This window comes from Alternaria atra (genome assembly GCF_907166805.1).
Source record: "Alternaria atra isolate CS162 genome assembly, contig: 28, whole genome shotgun sequence".
Lineage (NCBI taxonomy): Eukaryota > Fungi > Ascomycota > Dothideomycetes > Pleosporales > Pleosporaceae > Alternaria > Alternaria atra.
Genome location: NW_025091326.1, coordinates 420,594 through 441,506, shown reverse-complemented (window position 1 = coordinate 441,506; position 20,913 = coordinate 420,594). Strand labels below are relative to the sequence as shown.

At 51.2% G+C, this 20,913-nt stretch overlaps 7 protein-coding genes across 7 annotated transcripts; 3 read left to right on the top strand and 4 right to left on the bottom strand.

Annotated features, from left to right (window-relative positions):
* Positions 1-155: 155 nt before the first annotated feature.
* Positions 156-2,824, top strand: ALTATR162_LOCUS7195 (uncharacterized protein; the record flags this gene model as incomplete). The annotated part of the gene is made up of 5 exons (XM_043314823.1): positions 156-887; positions 936-1,214; positions 1,264-1,379; positions 1,426-2,208; positions 2,266-2,824. The coding sequence occupies 5 exons, from the start codon at positions 156-158 to the stop codon at positions 2,822-2,824; spliced, it is 2,469 nt and encodes an 822-aa protein (XP_043170758.1).
* Positions 2,825-2,966: 142 nt separating this feature from the next.
* On the bottom strand, positions 2,967-3,616 carry ALTATR162_LOCUS7194 (uncharacterized protein; the record flags this gene model as incomplete). The annotated part of the gene is made up of 2 exons (XM_043314822.1): positions 2,967-3,523; positions 3,574-3,616. 2 exons carry the CDS (start codon positions 3,614-3,616, stop codon positions 2,967-2,969), a joined length of 600 nt encoding a protein of 199 aa, XP_043170757.1.
* A 282-nt stretch (positions 3,617-3,898) lies between these two features.
* Positions 3,899-6,412, top strand: ALTATR162_LOCUS7193 (uncharacterized protein; the record flags this gene model as incomplete). The annotated part of the gene is made up of 1 exon (XM_043314821.1): positions 3,899-6,412. One exon carries the CDS (start codon positions 3,899-3,901, stop codon positions 6,410-6,412), a length of 2,514 nt encoding a protein of 837 aa, XP_043170756.1.
* Positions 6,413-9,917: 3,505 nt separating this feature from the next.
* ALTATR162_LOCUS7192 (uncharacterized protein) lies at positions 9,918-12,512 on the top strand (the record flags this gene model as incomplete). The annotated part of the gene is made up of 3 exons (XM_043314820.1): positions 9,918-10,203; positions 10,253-10,954; positions 11,002-12,512. The coding sequence occupies 3 exons, from the start codon at positions 9,918-9,920 to the stop codon at positions 12,510-12,512; spliced, it is 2,499 nt and encodes an 832-aa protein (XP_043170755.1).
* Positions 12,513-13,091: 579 nt separating this feature from the next.
* Positions 13,092-13,802, bottom strand: ALTATR162_LOCUS7191 (uncharacterized protein; the record flags this gene model as incomplete). The annotated part of the gene is made up of 1 exon (XM_043314819.1): positions 13,092-13,802. The coding sequence occupies one exon, from the start codon at positions 13,800-13,802 to the stop codon at positions 13,092-13,094; it is 711 nt and encodes a 236-aa protein (XP_043170754.1).
* A 1,083-nt stretch (positions 13,803-14,885) lies between these two features.
* On the bottom strand, positions 14,886-16,330 carry ALTATR162_LOCUS7190 (uncharacterized protein; the record flags this gene model as incomplete). Its single annotated transcript, XM_043314818.1, has 3 exons — positions 14,886-15,053; positions 15,113-15,884; positions 15,957-16,330. 3 exons carry the CDS (start codon positions 16,328-16,330, stop codon positions 14,886-14,888), a joined length of 1,314 nt encoding a protein of 437 aa, XP_043170753.1.
* A 606-nt stretch (positions 16,331-16,936) lies between these two features.
* Positions 16,937-20,137, bottom strand: ALTATR162_LOCUS7189 (uncharacterized protein; the record flags this gene model as incomplete). Its single annotated transcript, XM_043314817.1, has 7 exons — positions 16,937-17,167; positions 17,219-17,776; positions 17,829-17,939; positions 18,015-19,232; positions 19,285-19,593; positions 19,651-19,880; positions 19,933-20,137. 7 exons carry the CDS (start codon positions 20,135-20,137, stop codon positions 16,937-16,939), a joined length of 2,862 nt encoding a protein of 953 aa, XP_043170752.1.
* Positions 20,138-20,913: the final 776 nt, after the last annotated feature.

Below are 20,913 nucleotides of genomic sequence, written 5' to 3'. Positions count from 1 at the left end.
TTGTCCCGTACCCTTAACGTGCCCTATTCGCCGCTGCAACGATTGCAACCGTGTACCACGGGCGCATGCGATTGATGCGGACTCCCGCCGAACCATATGCCTGCACCGTCCACCTCGCTGGAATCTAGTACGCCGTCCTAATAACAATCGCAGGCATGGATTCGACGCTGACGCTCAATGCAGCTGACTACGATCCCATTGACCATCTGAACGCCCTCTTCTCCCACCCCGCCGCGCTCTCCTCCGTCTCTGCCACCTCCGACGCCCTCCGCAACTACCAGGATGACCTTGACGAAGACATTGCAGGCGTTGTCGCCTCGCAGTCTAGCTCAGATGCCGACAGCATCCAGCGTATACAAGCTGCAAAGGCAGAGCTGGCGGACCTCTTCAAGAAGATTGAGAGTGTCCGAGAGCGGGCAATGCAGACAGAACAGACCATCACCGAGATGACTGCAGACATAAAGCGCTTGGATAGTACGAAGAAGAACCTGACGCTCTCTATGACAGCGTTGAAGCGCCTTCAGATGTTGACGACGGCATACGAACAACTACGGAGCCTTAGCAAGTCACGGCAATATCGAGAATGCGCACAATTACTGCAGGCCGTGATACAACTTGTGGCACACTTCAAGAGTTACCGCTCTATAGACCAGATTGCAACCCTGAGTCGCAACGTGGCGGATGTGCAGGGTGAATTGCTGGAGCAGGTCTGCGAGGATTTCGAGGTGACATTCGCCAAGGGGGAGACAGCGTCACGAAAGGCCATGCTCGCAGAAGCCTGCCTGGTCATCGATGCGCTTGGGGAACATGCTCGTACACGGCTCATCAACTGGTACTGCAATACGCAGCTGCGCGAATACCGTCAGGTCTTCCGGGGCAACGATGAAGTGAGCCACCCATGTTTGCCCGTGGTGATAGCACGCTAATAATGACAGGCTGGATCATTAGACAATATTGGACGGAGATACAGCTGGTTCAACCGAATGATGAAGACATACGACGTCGAACATGCTTCCATCTTCCCAGCCTATTGGCGGGTGAATGAGATGCTGGCCAACTCGTTCTGCGAAGGAACCCGTGAAGACTTCAAGTCCATATTGCAAAAGTCCGTACGGAGAGGCGACGGGCAGAGTCTGGATGTCGAATTGCTCCTCTCATGCTTGCAGGAGACGCTTGACTTTGAGCACAGCTTGGAAAGGCGGTTTGCTAATGAGGTTCGTGAAGATTGGCTGTCAAGTCGTTCAACATGCTTACCCAGTGCAGTCTCGCTCTTCGATAGATACGGTAGCTTCCAAGGACGACCGACCGCATGGCTTCAGTCAAGCTATCTCCGAGGCTTTTGAACCCTACATGAGTCTTTGGGTCGAGTCTCAAGACAAGTACGTTACACATGTGTACTCAAGAGTTGCAACGCTGACTTTATAGGCAACTTGCAAATCTTATGCCAAAGTATCGACAACAGCCCCTCCGTAATCCAGAAGAGGATTTCTCTCCTCAAGCTGTGATACCCTCATCGACAGAGCTGTTCCAATTCTATCGTCTGACTTTGGCGCAGTGCGCTAAGCTTTCGACTGGCACGAGGTTGCAGGAGCTATCCATGACTTTTGCTAAGTATCTAGATCAGTACGGCCAGCAGGTGCTCTACTACTTTCTTAGCGAGAAGGCAGGAGCGCAAGGACCCTCCGTCGAAGATGCTGTCCTTATTCTTAACACTGCAGACTATTGCTACATGACCTGCAACCAACTAGAAGAAAAGATTCGAGGTCGCATAGATGAGGAGTTTAAAGAGAAGGTTGATCTGCAGAGCCAGGCCGACGCCTTCATGGGTATTGCTAGCGCCACAGTTCGAATGCTTGTCCGGAAAGTCGAGATCGCTTGTGAACCTAGCTGGAGGGAGATGCGAAATACGCCGTGGGCGAAACTCGAGAGTGTTGGCGACCAAAGTAGTTATGTGGCAGAGCTTTTGCGCAACGTCAAGGAGAGGTCTGGGGAAATCCTGAAGTATCTTCACAAGCAGCAGTATGCGCGAGCTTTCAGCGACAACCTCGTCGATATGATGGCTTCCACGTACATTGCGAATATAATGCAATGTAAGCCAATCTCCGAAGTTGGCGCGGAGCAGATGCTGCTGGATTCCTACGTGCTGAAGAAGGGCTTCACGGAACTTCCCGCGCTCAATGAGGAGCCTGGTACAGCACCACCGGCAAGGTATGTTGCTCAAGCATCTTCTGATCTGCCCAGGCGCACTACTAACCATCCTACCAGCTTCATCAAACGCGTGAATCACTCCATGTCCAAGATCGACCCTCTTCTCAAGACGCTGCAAGTCCGTCCCTCGCCGCCAGAAGCCCTCGTGCAAGCCTACCTTATCCACATTGCCGACAAGTCCGATACCAACTTCCGCAAGATTCTCGATCTCAAGGGAATCCGCAAGGCTGAGCAAACCCAACTTCTCGACCTCTTCTCTGCCTTCCGTGCATCACCCAACCACGAAAACCTTGTGCAAAACTCGCCATTCCTTACACCACTGCAGATTCAGGCTGCAGGTAGCGTTGGAAGTGCGGCAGGAAGTGTAATGGGCACGATGGGAACACCGAGTCTAGGTGGAGGCAGATTTGACGCAGCGGGTCTGGGCAACATGCTCGTTAATGCCGCGAGGGATGGTGTTGATCGATTTGGTAGTCCTGCGCCAGGCCAGCAGCAGCAGGCTGGAGGTGCCGATGGAGGCGCAAACCTGGAGAGTAACCTGAAGAATATTGGCAAGTTCTTCAGGAGGGATGTTGGAGGGTTCAGAGGATTTGGACGGAGTGAGGACGGACGATAGACGAACACAGGAGTGGTGTTCGCTGTTGGATCCTGGTAGAACATTAGGAGCAGTAATAGATTTACATAAAGGACTCGTGTATTCTAGCATCGTTGGGGTATCATAATCTGCATCTCAAATCCTGTCCAAGAACCTAGTATCCTCAAGCCGAAACAAATAAACTGTCATCACTTGGTTCTTCCTCTCTCTCCAGATCTCTCATGTAAATGTCCTCACTTCCTATCATCCCCTCACCATCGCTTATCACCATGGCCTCTCTTCGTCTCCTCCTCACTTCGCCCTGAGAGCTACCGCCCATTCTAGGCTGGATAACATCCCATCGGAATCCATTGCTTGGTAACAAAGAGTCGTCCCTCCAGACACCCATGTCACCTAACAGATTGAACGCCAACTGCGCGCGATGCAACACTTCCCCATCTGCACAGTACAAGTCCTTGATAAGCAGATCCTTGGCAGACTTGGAGGCGTAGAAACGTGTACACAGGATCTTTGTAGCGGAGGCGCGGATATCGTTGTTGTGGCTTGTCGCCAGTGTCAAGAGAGAACTTGTCTTGATCGCGTCTTCTTGGTGGGTAGGCGGACCGGAGGGGATGGTACGTCGTTGTTGGGGGATGTTTTGTGGGTTTCGAATCTCAGTGAGGGTGCGAATGTTGTGGAGTCCATAGGAGACTTGCTGGACGGCTATGAACGTGAAGACGCCTAAGAGATGGGTTAGCGGGGTTGGTCAGGTTGATGGAGGGAGGATGTACCAAGGCCGAGCCAGAGCCAGTGATCGGGAATGTTGGATGCCATAGCGAGGGATATGTGGTCATGTTGTGAGGTATATGGCGGCGAGGTCTGGAGACATGATGCCGTCGTGAATGCACTTGCGCGTGGACAATGACGGCCGTCGCGTGTGAAGGTGGGGAGCGGAGCGGCGCTGCGCTGCAGGTCGTGGCGCTAGACAGGGGTCACCCATGCCGAAGTTTTGGTCTTCAAAATAATTTCAAGCCGACCATCTCGATGTCGCCCACGAGCTCTCTCAGCGCCGAATACCCTGTTCAAAGGTCCCCGGACCTCTAGATAGCCACAAAGATGCCGCCGTCTCAGCTAAAGCGGCTCAAGGCCTCTCTCCGCGAACAAGGCATTACCGGCCCGCAAAAGTCGAAGAAGCAGAAGAAGTCGCAATCCAAGAACGCCGACCACCACGAACGAAAAGCCTCTGCGCTCGCTTCGATTCGCGAATCCTTCAATCCCTTCGAGTTCAAGCATCTTGCGCGCCCTCACAAACACGAGTATGTCTCTGCGCAGGCCGAAAATGCTCCCAAGAAGATCCTCGGTAGGCCCGGTGTTACCAAGAGCGCAGGCGAGGAGGCACGTAGGAAGTCGCTGCTTCCGGAGATGCACCGCAAGAACAAGGTCGGAGGCATCCTGGATAGGCGGATAGGTGAAGATGACCCGACGATGAGCTTAGAGGACCGTGAGATGGCGCGTTTTGAGAGGGAACAACAGCGCAAGAGGGGTGGCAATGTGTTCGACCTTGAGGACGATGCCGATGAGGTTGAGCTTACTCATGGTGGACAATCTCTGCGTTTTGACGACGAGATTGGAGAGGAAGACTACGACGCGGCCAGTATTGCTGGGTCAAGCGACGGCGAAGATGGCTTCTTGAAGAAGAAGAGGCGGAGAGACGACGAAGATGGCGATGTGGATGGCGACGCGGCTGCAGACGAGCCAGAGAGGAAGAAGAGCAAAGCAGAGGTCATGAAGGAAGTCGTGGCCAAGTCAAAGCAGCACAAATACGAGCGTCAAGCACAAAAAGAGGACGACGATGAGTTACGGGATGAGCTCGACAAGGACCTCAACGACGTACTGGCCGCTCTACGAGGACACATTAACAAGAAGCCCGAGCCTGAGAAGCCCAAGGACTCCCAGGTCAACGAGTTTGGCATGAACGCCGACCGCGCTGCGCTTCTAGCTGGAGCCACACAGCAAGACAAGGATAGAGAGTACGATACACGCGTGCGCCAACTCATGCAAGATTCTCGAGCGAAGCCGACGGAACGGACAAAGACGGAAGACGAGAAGGCTAGGGAAGAGGCTAATCGCTTGAAGGAACTCGAGCAAAAACGAATGAAGAGAATGCGCGGAGAGCCCGTCAGCGACGACGAAGAGCCGCGCAAGAACGACGTTGAGGAGCAAGACGAAGATGAAGACGAAGACTACGATAGCATGCCAGATGATGCTGCCGAGTTCGGTCTGAAAGCACCAGGCCAGCTGAGACCCGAGGGCGTTGAAGATGAGGACGACTTCATCATGGACGACGACCTCGTTGCTACCGACTCAGAAGCAGACATGTCTGACGATGAGTCTGACGCTGGTTCTGCGATTGACGACACAATGGCCATGGATGAAGAGGACGCAGACTTCTTGAAGCACGTCATGCCGGAGCGGAAAGAGCAGCCCAAGGCTGTCAATGGCGTGCTCACCCTCGGTATCGAGCCTTCGTCGAAGCTGGCGTTTACGTATAAATGCCCGCGGTCTCACGAAGAGCTATTGAGTGTATTCAAGGATGTTGCACCCAACGATACCTCCACTGCCATCCAGAGGATACGTGCGCTCTACCACGCTGGATTACACTCCGACAACAAGCACAAGCTTGCCGACTTCGCATGTGCACTCATCGATCACATCTTCTACCTATCGAATCAGACACCGGCTGCATCGTTAGCTGTGGTCGAAGCGATCATCCGTCATGTTCATTCCATGTCGCGGTCATACCCAGTTCAGATTGCCACCAAATTCCGAGAACACTTGAAGCAGCTTCAGGTATCGAATGATCCAACTCCAGGTGATCTGGCTCTACTTTCCGCTATCGGATCCATCTTCCCTACCTCCGATCACTTCCACCAAGTTGTCACTCCCGCCATCACACTCATGGCACGTTGGATGGGACTTACTTCACCTACTTCTACTAAAGACGTCGCTACCGGCGCTCTCATTGGTGCGCTATGTCTGCAATACCAAAGACTATCGAAGAGATATATCCCTGAGTTCATACGCTATACCGCACTCTCGCTGAAATCAGAGCACGCCACGCCTGCTCTCTTGGCAGCTCACAGCAAGAACGTCATTACAGCTGCCGAACTCTGGAGTGCCTCATCCGCGTTCATCGAGATTTTCACCCCTCTGCTTACACCCCTCAAATCCGCAAACCAGACGTCCACCTACCAAAACCTCCGCGCTCGCCTATCTCTTGCGCGCTCCAAACGGCGACCTCTTCTCCTCCACCACCACCGCCCCCTGCCCATCAAGTCCAGCATTCCCAAATTCGAAGAATCCTTCGATCCCAACCGCCACTACGACCCCGACAAGGAGCGCTCGGAAGCCAAGAAGCTGCAGAAGGAATACAAGCGCGAGAAGAAGGGTGCGCTTAGGGAGTTGCGCAAGGATGCCAACTTCATTGCGAGAGAGACGCTCAAGGAGAAGAAGGAGAAGGATAAGGCGTATGAGACCAAGTACAGGAGGCTTGTGGCAGAGATCCAGGGTGAAGAAGGGAGGGAGAAGAATGCTTATGATCGGGCGAAGAAGGCTAGGAAGAGAGGTTAGGGAGAGTGAGGTCTAAAAGGAATGGGGATTCCTGGTTTTAGTGCATTGGTAACGGCGTTGCTGAATCCGTTGTTTTACGATGGTGATGGAGCAGTATTGAGTGCTGTAGTCATTTGCTACCGCTTCGTGAACCAGGCGTATAACAGTCCGCTACAAAATACATTTTTCTTGACATTACGTGTTGAGTGTGCCAAAATGTACATGTAGACTTTCACCGTGATAATGATGTATTTTCACTCATTCTTAGAAAGATGAAGTAATTGGTAGCACCTGAGCATTTCTTTTGTCCTCGCTTCAACCTCACTTCGACATCAGTGCACATTTTCCTCGACTAGCGCTGCTTCTTGTTCTAGTAACATCTATCTGCCTTGTCAATCACCGTTGTTTTCCTATAGTCGACCGTTAGCAAGCACACACTCTCATTCCTCGTCCGTCTTCTACTCTACTCAGTATCTACCACTCACCGTCCACTGTCCAATATCCACCATCGACCAAGTCAACATCAGAATCATGGCCTACATTCCTGCGCGCGAAGCAATGCATGCCCCTAAACATATTCTCGTGACGTAAAGATCGATACTGATTGTTGCAGAACTCTTCGCAACCCACGCGGATCCACGCTTCTCTGCCTTCCAGCTGAGATCCGTAAGCAAATATATTCCCATGTACTAGGCAGCGTTGAGTTTCAGTTTGGTCTCTGGACCTCTTCCCCCTTCGAGTCTTTCGCCCCCCAAGATGCGCGATCACACGGGCAATGTGACCTGGGCTCGTCAGGCTACGTTCTCGCACTCACGACCACTTCGCGACAAATACACTCTGAGACGATGTTATTACCCTTGGAGCTGAACTCCCTTGGACTTTATGACTACTACCCCTGGTGTGAGCTCGTTGAGACTCTCTTACCAAAACAGTGCAATGCCATTCGCACAATTCGCTTGTTGATAGATGGGTATTGTTGCACCGGACAAGTCGACAATGACCTTGTAACACTTTCCCCTTATCTTCGTGAGAGCGGTTTAATGTTTAATGGTCTTAGAGAAGTCGCCCTCGAGCTTAATGACCTAACTCTGATGACGCACTCGACAGACCTTGTGGTAAAACGGGCGAAGAAAGATGTAGAGTCGAAGGTGCATGTTAGGGTAGAGAAGGTAGCATACAATATTCTGAGAGACATGGCGTACTATTATCCATAAAGTGGAAGTGAAACTTTGGATGGTTTGATTGGGTGAGGCAATCGCTCGCTATTTGTCGAATGGAATCTCTATGTAATGTAATACAACGCTTTTGGTATCTTCAATGAAAGAGTTTGACCCTTCTGGGACAACAACCTATAGAAATCTGGATTCATATATATATGACAGTCAAGAGATCACTCTACGCCTCAAATGGCTGCATGTTGTTATCACTTTCAGAGACTGAACAGCTTGCTCAAGTCAATAGTAGGTTTCTGCTTATATGTGATCACAGAGATGTGAATATACAAGGGAGTTCTGTTTCCTGAGTTATGCTTCAAGCAGACAGGTTCCCTAAGATTCTTACTATCTTGTATTCTGCAGATATATTGATGTTACCACAGCGACTTCTACGGTACTTTTGCAATGCCGATCACAACTTAGAAAGAACACGCTATTTCGTAGACACCATGCACTCGGCCAAACTCTGTCTAGATATCGCTGTGGGATAATATCCTGCAACCGATGTTGTACGTAGTAGATCCATCTACGAGTAGGTCTCGGGTGGGCACATCTGCTCGCATTACAACATAGTAACGTCGGCCTAGATCGGATGGACGGACTAATCTGACTCGGCACTGGGTCCTTCTGGTGGAGGTATCGTGTCGTACAACTCCGGAGAAGTCTTCAAGGTGGGCAACCGTGTGGGTTGCGAGTACGAAGGACTGAGGGTCAGCCAAGAAGGGGAGTCGGGGAGTGATGACACCGAGGGCGCGAGGCTAGTTTGATGCGGGAGCGGCGCTCCTTTGGGAAGCAACCCATCCGTAGTATCGGAAGTGTTGAGTTTCAATCACAGCGGAGAATGGTCAGGCAGCAACTCGTAAAATCTAGACCAGAGGTATCGTGAAAACCTATCAATGGTGTTTGCTGGCGCATGGCATTGACAATGGCGGTATGCACTTCTTGTAATCCCACTTCCTAAAAGGACGAGAACCCCACATTCAAAGGCGTCTGCTCGCCTAGTCAGGACCAGTTTTCCCCACGTGCGGCTGCCATCCTGCACAGAACCTTATTCGAACCGACAAACTTCTTCTCTACAATGGATCCAGTATCGGTTCTATCACGGGCGTTTTGTGGTTTGCAGACACGGTTGCCCTGGATTGGATCCAAGTTCCCGTCGAGGATCCAAGTGCCGTCTCAACGTACCCGCTAAGCCGGCTTTCCCCAGAGGATGACGTCAGGTTTGACTTTTCGACATCACGACTGTGCTCAACAAAGAGCCTTGAGATTTTGAAAATGCCGCCTCTTGCGATTGGAGAATACTTCGTTGCAAGCGTGCAAAAAGATTGCTGCACGTACTGTAGGTAGGCCTCGGGCTGAATGTCGTGCTCAGCAAGGTGGATCGAGGCAAAAGAAATGCAAATAGTAGAACGTCAAATGAGGATGTTATCACGAATGCTCTGGAAGGATCCGCCTGTGCCAATTATGCCACACCTCAATCACTCACCAAGCTCACTTGGCGTGCTTGCACACCGAAGTCGACATCTTTGCTCCCGAGCACGCAATTCGGGCCTTGCCTGTTTTATTGGGTACTAGGGCGAGCCGTCAGCGACCATCACATCCTTCGCGCCTCATCCCTGTCGCCGCACCCGCATACCCTTGCAAGCTCGACCCATCTGCCTCCAGATTGAAGCCGGTACCGCGGCGAAAAGCGTCACAGTCGCTTGAACTTCGTTAGATTTGATCGGCATATCAGGGCAGCATTATGTCACTTGTGAGAACCCTTCACCTAAGTGTTGCTTGGAAACACTTCTTACCTACCTCAAGCCCTCTGTCATAGCAGTGGCCTTATAGTCTTGACATTTCTCAGACTGCGAGCCATTTAGCAGCCTATATCGGATCCCTTCAACACCGATTCCGATTCAGTAACGGTAGCGATCACGCAATATTCCACCAGGTCAAGCAATTCGGAGGCGTTTTCAAGGCTTCGGTCCTTCCCACATCCAGTACACTCAAGCTTCCCAATCTATCTCGACTTCGAAGCTCACCGGGCCGATCCTGCAGCCCAGACCAGCACTGCATCACTTTCATTTGCCCTGGAGACACCGCGTGTGGTTCAGCTTTAAGCCACCAATTGCTTGTGCTGTGCTTGTGCACACGTCCCAGCTCGGCGGTCCTCATAGATAAGCTTTCAAACGCCTGGCAGTTCTTGTCCTTGCTTCTGAAGCTTATTCGGCCTTGTCAAACTTGGTACTGGACTTAAGCACGTGGCATTCCAAGTGCTGAACCAGTGCGCCTTCTTTCGAGCGCGTTGAAGACATTTTATCTTTACCATGGCTTCTACAGCCAACAAAGTCGGCCTGAGCCTGGCAAAGGTCCTGGGCATCGACCTGCACTACCGTAACGAAACTGGATCAGAGCGTGTAACCCGAGGCGAAAGCGTCTTTACTATCGACTCAGCGGACACCTATGTTGAAGACGAACCTACTGCGAAGGAATGGATCCAAGATACTCTTCCCAGTGGTCCCGAGCTGAGAGCGTACTGCTACAGCCTGTTTCCGTTCCTCCACTGGATAGGTCGCTACAACGTACAATGGCTAATTGGAGACCTTGTTGCTGGTATGTCGAGCTCCAATATGACTTTTGTGTGACTACTGACTCTCGCTAGGTATCACCGTTGGCGCTGTTGTCGTTCCTCAGGGTATGGCTTATGCAAAGCTCGCTGAGCTTCCTGTCGAATTCGGACTGTACTCTTCATTCATGGGTGTACTCATCTACTGGTTCTTTGCTACCTCAAAAGATATCACCATCGGACCCGTCGCGGTTCTATCCACAGTAACCGGCGGCGTTGTGCTATCAGCGGAGGAGAAATTGGCTGGTCAAAATATCTCGCGCGACATGATCGCATCTTCCTTGGCCATCATCGCCGGATCGATCGTTCTTTTCTTGGGTCTGGCCCGTATGGGCTGGATTGTGGATCTCATCTCATTGCCTGCGATCTCAGCGTTCATGACCGGTTCCGCACTCAGTATCGCTGCTGGCCAGTTTCCAACCATGATGGGTATCACAGGTTTCTCGACTAGGGACCCCACATATAGAGTGGTGATCAACTCGCTCAAGCACCTCGGACGAACCAACCTCAACGCATCATTCGGTCTGACCTGCCTCTTCCTCCTATATGGCATCCGTTTTACTTGTGGCCAGCTCGCAAAGCGCTTCCCCACCCGCGCGAAGCTGTTCTTCTTCATTAACACCCTGCGAACAGTGTTTGTTATCTTGCTGTATATCTTGTTCAGCTACCTGGCAAACAGAGAGCACAGGGCCAACGGAACCAAGCCGATCATCACCACCCTTGGAAACGTTCCACGAGGTAAGATGCTTCTCAACCTTGATAAATACCAATACTTACATTGTCAGGATTCCAACACGCGCGCGTACCCAAGGTCACGATCCCTATCATTAAGTCGTTCGCCACCGAATTGCCATCGACGGTCATCGTCCTCCTCATTGAGCACATCTCCATCGCTAAGTCTTTTGGACGAGTGAACAACTACGTTATCAACCCATCGCAAGAGCTTGTGGCCATCGGCGTCTCCAACTGTCTGGGCCCCTTTCTGGGAGCATACCCCGCAACCGGTTCTTTCTCACGTACTGCCATCAAGTCTAAGGCTGGTGTCCGTACGCCTTTCGCAGGTGTCATTACGGCCGTTGTAGTGCTGCTCGCTATCTACGCACTTCCAGCTATGTTTTGGTATATTCCCAACGCGGCGCTGTCGGCAGTCATCATCCACGCAGTGCTCGACTTGATTACGCCACCAAACACCGTGTACCAGTTCTGGAGAATCTCACCACTTGAGGTCTTGATCTTCTTCATCGGTGTTCTCGTCACTGTCTTTTCCAGCATCGAGAACGGTATCTTCGTTACAGTTTCCGTATCGGCCGGCATGTTCGCTTTCCGTCTGTTCAAAGCCAAGGGCCGTTTTATGGGCAGAGCCAAGATCCACTCCGTTATTGGCGATCATTTGCTGGACCCACACGAAGAAGACAAGGTGCCTTCCCCTGGTTATAAGCAGAAGCCTACAGAGGGAGAGCACTCCATTCGCGAAGTTTTCCTACCCATTGATCACAAGGATGGATCCAACCCGAGCATTCAGTTGGAAGACCCTTACCCAGGTATCTTCATTTACCGCTTCAGCGAAGGCTTCAACTACCCCAATGCGAATCACTACCTCGACCAACTCACCGAAATCGTCTTCGCTAAGACACGCCGTACAAACCAAGCGACTTACAACAGACCCGGCGACCGCCCATGGAATGACCCTGGCCCTCGCCGCGGAAAAGAATCTCAAACGGAAGACGAGCGGCCCACACTCAAGGCTATCATTCTCGACTTTTCGTCTGTGAACAACGTCGATCTTACTTCGATACAAAACTTGATTGACGTAAGGAATCAGCTCGACAAGTACGCAGCTCCAGACACGGTCGATTGGCACTTCTGCAACATCAACAACCGCTGGACCAAGCGCTCTCTTGCCGCAGCCGGTTTCGGTTACTACACTCCCGAGACGCCCGACAGCGGCATTACACACCGCTGGAAACCCATCTTCAGTGTCGCCGAAATTGGTGGTTCAGACTCGGCTGCCGCGCAAGCAGAAGCACGCGAGAACCTCCTCGCCCAACGCACATTGTCTCAAGTACGAAGTCACGACATCGAAGCCGCACATCCAGAATCGGGCGACAGCTCCGAGACGAATAGCATATCCAAGCAATTGGAACACAGCAAAGCGTATGGAAATGCTGAGGCTGGGGATACTAGGCAAAGGGGCCGGATAGCGGTTGTTCAAGGGCTGAACAGGCCGCTATTTCATGTTGATGTTACGGCCGCGCTTAACAGTGCGTTGGCTAATGCGCAGAGGAAGAGTCACTAAGCAGTTTCGTGGTCTTTCGGTAGTGGTAATGCAGCTTTTTTCTTCCTTTTAGTATATATGTTGTCAGTACATAGAGATGATATCTATTTGTGCTCGGCTGATGGCCTGGAGCGTATTTTTGCGCGTTCAAAAACTAGTGTTACGATTTGCATGCGTGATGATATATGTGAATGCGCAAAGTCAGTCTTTTTGTTGGCTGACGTGAGGTAAGCTAGCCTGTTCAGGCCTATTAGGATGGCAAGGGTAAGGCTTGGTAGGTCATTGTTTGTGACATTGTCATTCTATCTACACGATACTCGTGCTGCTGCTTCGATACGCGTGGGTATATGTACCACACCATGCTCCATATACAAACAATCAACGCCATGCTATGCTCCGTCCTAAATCATTTTTGCGTCGCTCCAAACCGTGGAAGAAAAGTCCCGCTCCTCATTCCTCCTAGTGGTAAAGTGATGTCGTCCAGAAACTGTCTGTACATGATAGAAACACCCGCTCTCTGCTGTACAGACGTCCGTGTTGTCCAAGTGGGAAGAGTTGTTCGAGTTGTGATATTGTGAAGATAGTATCACACGAAAACATCTAGTTGTATGCTTCAGCTGGCAAAGACTCGCGACTTTGTGCGAACAGGATGCCTGCCTGCTCGATATTCCACTGTCCAGCCTCCAGGCACTGAATGGCGTAATCGCGCTTAAGGTTGGTTTCACGCTGGACATAAAGGATCATTTCTTCTTTCCTTTGCTGCTCCGGATCAGCAATTGCGGGTATGGGTGTGGGTATTGGTGTAGTAGACGCCGGTATTTGTTGTGCGTTTGCTGCGGTGTTGTTTGCCGCTGCGGCGTCAGGACGAACCTGATTGCCATTCAAGATTTTGAGTTTGGGAAACCAAGAAATGATCTCATCTTCCCAGTTTGGAGTTGGAAACGGGTCGACAATGAGGTGTTCGACATTCCTGAAACGACCTTTCCAAGGCTTTAGCGCGTCCAGCGTTGCGAAAGCGTTGTTACTGAGATCGAGATTTTGGATGTGGCGGAAGTGATTGCAGAGTTGGTAAACGGCGTGTGTGTTTTGGAGGTTGTTGCTGGCGAGTGTGACGCTGTGGATTGCTTGCTCTTTTGCTTCTTGCGTTTCCAGAATGGCATCGCAAACGATCATGAGGGCAGGGAAGAACTTCTTCTGTGCGCCTTCTGAGGCGAACATGCCGGATTGGAGGATCTCTTGGTCGCTAGCGATAGTGGAAAGATTGAGCAGCTTGTTAGCTGCGTCGTATCGTCGTCCGAGGAAGCCTTCCATGAGCGGATACGATGGATTTGACTTCAGCCTTTCAAGAGTCTCTTTGTCGATTGCCGGCTCTCGTGAGCGGTTGTCGTGTTGGCGGTTATCGTGTTGAAAATGGTTTTGACCACCCCTGAATCCTCCTCTTCCTCGTCCCCGTCCCCTGCCCCGTCCACGTGAGGAGTCACCATCGAGCATCATCTGATCGTCATCGTGGTTTTGTGGTGTGAAGGAGACGCTCCAGTTCCCGCGTCCTCGACCCCGACCACGTCCTCGTCCGCCTCTTGGTTGATCGTTCATTCTTGTCGGAGTACGTTGGTTGTTTTGTTGTAGAAGTGTATGTGAGCAAGCAAGACCGAGGAAATGGGATTGTCTATAAAGGTCGGGCGTCCGTGCGTTGCCAAGCCACGTTTTCTCGCCCTCTAACAATCGTCATTGGTCACGATCCACGGAACCTTCGACGTCGGACCAAAGTTTACTGTTATTGTATCTTACCTGCATCTATCGTTCTGCGCCGATTAGCTATGCCTGCTCATCGACTGCTCTGTTCTAGGTCCATACAACAATAGTTTCCTGCCTTCGCTCTTCGTATTGTAATCAGGCAGCAATGCAGCTAGGCAACCACTCTGATGATAGCCTGAAGACACTCGCCCTGTTAAGACTTGGTGGCTTCTCTAAGAGTTTTCAAAAGGTAGTTGGATATCACCTTCTCGTCTATACCAATCCTACACGAGAAAGATTCGAGTCTCTCGTTGCATGTTACACACCCTGCATTCCAAAATAAAAGAATCTAGGTACTATAAGCCAAAAAATGCTGGTAAAATGTAGCATGATAGAAGGCAAGACAAATTGTTCATAAGACGACTGAAAGCAATGTTGGCGTGAACATATGTTTTTTGTTAGATGTCTAACCTAGATAATACAAGGTTTGTTTGAGAAAAATTTCCGTCTTTCTACACCCCACCCTCCACACCAACCATATGTAAAGATGGGTTAAGTCTTTCCGAAGATACCCTGCGACGCCGAAAACTCCAGACACGAACGCGCGTAAATGCAACAATGAGACGGTCCACGGAAAGACCTTGAGGCAGCAATAGCCATCTACTGTGAATGGATTTTCTTAATCCTGTTCACACCCTCGTATAGTGCGCGGTCCACGGCTGCTGCGACGGTAAGAGTACCGCCGATTACGGCGCAGAGACCAACGAGGAAGCCAGAGAAAGTCTTATCACGAACTTCACGGTTAATGACCTTCATTGGTGAGATGTCCTGTTGCGGATATTAGTAACCATGTTCAAGCATCAAGGGCAAGGAACTCCAAAACTTACATAAGAGAAGAAAACACCAGGGATACCTCCTCTAGCATGGACTCTCTCCTTGTGACCCTCCTTCTCATCAGTACCACCCTGGAGACTCCTATGATGGCTGGTCACAGAATACTGATGCGTCTCAATACTGCCCTTGTATGTAGCATCAATGGTAGCGCCAAGGAGTTCATCTTGTTTCCCAGGACGGCTAGTCTCCTTCTCCCATCCGAGTGGCAGGTAGGCCGTTGACACGACCTTGATGAAGTACATGTAGTTGTATGCCTTCTCGTCGGTGTGTTGCTCGGTGTCGTCGAGAGGATTGATATGGTGGTTCGACCATCCACCTGCGGCAGAGCCCTGGTGTTTCCTCTGCAGGTCTTGGACAACCACATCGCTGAGCTGAGGGCCAAAGCGAAGCTGGTGAACCCGATGGGTGAAGGTATGCGCATACTCGTCCTTGAAATAATTCTCGAGATCGTGGACGTGTAGGTTGCCGTTCGAGAAGGACTTTCCGGGAGCGATGTGAAAGTTTCCAACAACCTTGTTGACACGGATACTGCCCTCAAGACGACATCCTTCCTGGCGTTGTTGATCGAGATGTTCGGCGTAGTGCTCTCGCTCGCATTGTTCGACTCCCTCTCCACGACCGAAGGACCATGAGATTGAGGCGTAGGCATCGCGGACTTCGTCGCAGGTGTTACAGCAGCCGGGTTTGATTGCATTGGTGGGAGCAGGTGCGCCATAACATTCGCCGCAGTAGTCGGGAGCCAGATGTGACGCTTCGTCCGCGTGCCTGAAGTTGTTGTTAGCACTTTGCTGCTTCAGGATATCCTCTTCGGTCCAAATGCACTCTATATAGACTTACAGATCCAAAGCCTTGATATCAATAACCTTGCTGCCCTCCTTCTCAGGACTCAGTCGGACCTTGTTGATACCATGCGTGACGCCCATTTGTAACTCTCCAGATACATCCATAACATCAAGTGTGAGCAACTCGCATGGTACCCGTGGGAAGGTTACGTTCAAGGCAATCTCCATGCGTTCGCCTCTACCCTTGTCAACCACCAACTCCGGCCGTATAGTCACTCTTCTGTAGTCTGACCACTCGCCCCACGTTAACCAGAAGATGACCAACAAGCTGACTATGGTGACAATTCCACCGGATGTTGTGCGTACGCGCGCATCTTCGACCGTCTTGGTAAAGGCATCGAGCCTCGTGAATCGCGATTTGGCAGGCATGTTGGCGGGCTACCGCTGGAGGGTAGTTAAGATTTGAGGAGTTTCGAAGCGGGTTGTACGTTCTACCAGCGAGCTCTGCGATAGACGGGAGTTTCGGGGTGAGAGCGCGGGGCGAAGGGTGGAACCGAAAGTCGCTCAGTATGTGGTAGTACCTCGTGCCTTGTACTTGAGACCAACCTCACTTGCACTGTAAACGCAATTGGCGCTGCGTTTGGGGAAAGAAGAAGGTCAAAGAATGAATATCAGCACAATTCGTGCCAAAGCCGCAGTATCATTGTACAAAGAAGGGAAATGGTGAGCAAGTTCAACGCGTGGACGCGGCAGCGTTTCGGCTGAACTAAAAGGACAGCTATGCGACTGAACACTAGCTCCGAGCGTTGCGCCGCGCTAGAGTGCTTCTGGTAGGTGCGCATACCCAGCACGTGGGTGCATTGTGCCGCCAGCACCAAGAGTTAATTAGTACAAATGGGAGCACATACGCTGTGGAAGTATGAAGAGAGTTGAAGTGATTCTATTAGGTCTTGGAGACAACCAGAGTGCTCTACCATGATGCTATACAAAAGTGACCAGATCGGCGCTATGCGACCTGGCAGGCATATAAATAGTCTACGAAGCGAGAACGTTCCTGAGCATGCTGTTGAAACCATCGCTGAGCTTGTACAGTTCCACAATAGGCGGCTTTTTCGGTTCACCTGCCTTTCTCCTGAGTTTCTCAGCAGCGCGAGCCCGGCTCTTGCGTTCGGCTTCGATTGGATCCGCTACATCTGTATCGTCCATGTCTTCTGAGTCGGTTGAGTCGCTACCATCATCATCGAGTTCAAGATCCTGGAGATCCATCTAAAACCACATTAGTATACGATCAAAATGTTGTGGGAGAGAAAGACATACCGCATTGAGTCCAAAGTCGCTCGACTTGAAGCCAGCGATGCCACCCATAAGCGGATCAGGATCATCACCACCGCTCGCCATTTTCTGCCTGGTCTTGTCTGAATGCCACTTCTTCCTCGCCATTTGCCACTTGATCAGACTATTGATCTCGCGAATTGCCTTGTTCTTGTCGATCATATTTGAGTCCATGCCGCCCTGGAAGAGTGCATTCATATCGAGCTTACCACCACTTCCAGGGCCGTGGCGGAGGAAGTCCAAGATACCCTCTAGCCAACCCATGAGCTGGTCGAAGAGACCATTGTCGTGTTTGTGGACTTCGTGAACGAACTTGTAGAAGTTACCCTCATGACGGGCGCATAAATCAATAAAGGCCTGCACCGTTTGATTAGGGTCTGCTGAGACTTCTTGCCGTTGACAAGCCTCGATCGTCTTGATAGTGTCATCGGCGAACATGGCGAAGTCTGTGATACTGTTGTATACGTTTGCAGATTTGTAGACGCGAACGAGCGGTTCGTAGAAGATAGTGAACAAATCTCGGAAGAGTTGGAGAGTTGTCGGCTAAAAGAACGTCAGTCACTCATTCCAAATATCGTTGTCCTGTCAAACTTACCTCTTCGATGATTTGCAACATCATCAACTTATCTCTCTGTCTGAGACAGAGCTTCAAGTATTGCTTCAAGTGCGCGAAGAGCTCAGCGCCTGATCGCATCTCTTTCTCGACCTGACCGGTCGTGTTAGTGGCTGTACTGACATTGCTGCGGCTGCTAGTTGTTCTGCTGGGGCGGCTCGATCTCACATTTTCGACCGCGTTGTTCCATGCAACGTAGGCATTGAAAACCTTCTCCACTTGTTGCGAAGACAACTCAGGTTCGAAAAATTCCGAACGTAGTATAGTAACCACCACGTCAACATTATCGCGTGCGGCTTCCTGTCGTATCGCTTCCTTGACACCTTCGTCTGCTTGTACGTATGCTTTGATCTTGTCGCAAAGCACGTCATCCTTGATCCTAGTTGAGCCGAGTGTGTCGATTGTCTTTTGCACAGAGTTTACACCGTCATTGATAGCCATACCGAATATGCGTTGAAGTAGTGAGCGGGCGCCAAACGGCTGTGCTAGGAACAGATCCAGGACTCCGCTCATGACAGCTGCAGGGTTGGCTATCCTAATGACGTTCTTGAGGACACCATATGGAACAAGGGAATGTATGCGCTTCGCTTGCGCAAACAGCTCGGGAGAGTTGTCTTCCGCTAAGAACAAATGGTAGATGGTAGCAGCCACTTCTATCCGTAACCACTCTGCGAACTTTTGGTACTCTGGTTTGAGGTCTGCGATGGTGTTCTTGACCCTGATTTCTTGGAACAAGTGGGAGAGACCATTGCTCTCTACGATCTCTCTCCTGAACTTCTCCATGTGGATGTCTAGCTCCGCTGCTCGCTTTCGCGCGACCTCGTAAAATTGTCTCTGCTCTTCTATGCGCTTCTTATCCATTTCTTCTCGCCTCTGGATGTCTTCCATCTCTTCCTCGTTGACCTCAATAGGATTGCGTGTGAGGAACTCGGCCATAGCGTTCGACTGGGCGATTCGCTCATTGTGTAGGAATGATCGAAGGAACGCGCGAAGAGAAACACGTTGTTCTTCCCTGTACAGCTTTCGGGGAGGCTTGTACGCCGAATAGTCTGCTGAAGCTCTTGGTGAGCGTCTTCCTAGTGATGTTTGTGAAGCGTTCTTCTTGTGTCCACTACCAAAAATGTAGCTGCGTAGACCACCACCACCACTACTCTCAGGTTCGGGAGGAGGAGGCCCCTGGGTAGATCCCGACGAGATAGAGCTAATATCATCGTCATCAGCACTTGACTGTAGGAGTCCATCTTTCGCGTTCTTTCGAGGTAGCGGGGCGAGCACTTTGCCGGGAAGTTCGAGACGTATGCGCTTGTGTAATTGAACGAAATCTGCGTATCGGCGGCCAATGTAGAAGTCCTTGTCTCCGTCGTGCTTTACTCGTATGAGGTACTCCTAGAAACGCAATATTAGACTCTGTGCTGTTCCGACCTGCATGCCTACTTACCGCGTGTGTGTGGTACCGGAGATGTCTCTTTACCGATGTTGTCCTGACACCTGAGACATTGACATCCCAGCCGTTAATGGAGTGACCGCTCGGCGTGTTCATAGTGAGACCCTTTTCGTTTGCCTGACGGTCTACAATTTCCATCTCGGCGAAGCGTATCCTCTCTTCATAACCTGACGCTGTGGGAATACCAGAGACCATCATTAGCTCGACCAGTTTCTCGGCCTTGAGAGCCAACTTTCTTCTCTTGGTTTCTTCCAGTCGGTCTTCTGAGGATGAGATGTCTTTGCTCGCGAAGGACTCCAGAAACTACAACAGCACCTTTGTCAGTTCCATCTCTACCTAAAACGACCTTACACAACGTACAACTTGGAGTTTGTCCTGCCAGAACTCCTTCTCCTTTGCCTTGTCCAGGAAGGGGAAGTTTCGAACATGGTTTACGAATATGTAGCGGAGGAGGGGCAGCTCTGAATCCTCTGGCGCAACTTCGCCGGCATCTGAGCGAAAGGGTGCGCCAAAGCGTCGCAGCGCTGTAGGAGAGGATAGTTCGGCGATTTCGTACTTTGTTTGCTGGGAAATGAGTTCGCGCTTGAGGTCTGCGCATTCGTCAGTATTGGTATAGGCCATGGATGACGCTATATTGCTTACAGTGCTCTTGTTTGCCTGTCAATATGGACCCCTCTGGCGGCACCGACATGGTAGAGAACTTGGAGTAGGTCGTGTCATTGCGCGTGGGCACAGCAGGCCGTGCTGGTTCGCCAAAGTTCTGTACTGATGGCTGGGGATTCATCGTGGTGGGCTCGGTAGCACCGTTGAGCTGGATGGCGGGCGGGGTGTCCAGATTGGCGGGCATACTTGAATTAATAGCAACGTAAAAACACGGGCTAGGGAGCCGCGAGCCGAAAGAAGGAAGATGGGGTGTAGAATTAGAAGGAAAAGCGAAAAGCAGCCTTTAGGGTCCCTGCAGATGAGCGTCGACGCGTGTTGTATGACGCCGGAATAGCACCTCGTAGTACCTGTGGCTGCGCCTGAGGCTGGTGCACTGTGGAGACGTGGGCAAGATAGCAAGGACAAGAGATACGATGGGGCTGCACCGCCCGTTCCTCTACTCAAAGTGGATCAATCCAATGCTTGTCGGCACTGAAGCAGAGTCGAGCGCGTAAAGGATTGTGGCTGAGTGACGCAACCCGACGCAGAGGCCCATGACGCAGAGGCCCACGAGGCCGAACGTAGGAAGAAACGGCATCGCGTGTCTTGGCCATGTTCACGCTTTGTTTCCCATTTCGTTTCGTCAATACGCGCGCCGTATGCTGTGAACGGATACGAGGCAATCAAGTTGGACAGACAGAGTACCCCTCCTCGGGACGGTGCGCAAGACTCGGAAATAATCCAAATCGGACCGCTTTCGGCTCGCTCCAGCTCGCAAACATCGCACATTGCAGCATCATGCATCGCTTACACGCTCCCACTTGGCGCAGGGTGTCACTAATGTCTCGCAAGGAAGTCTGACATCGAACACGTTCTGGCCACGGGCCAAGACGGCCAATTTACCAACTGGATACAATCTCACATTGGAAGAACATGCTCAATCATGGTTTTCCGTTGCAATTTGGATATCTTCTATATCTG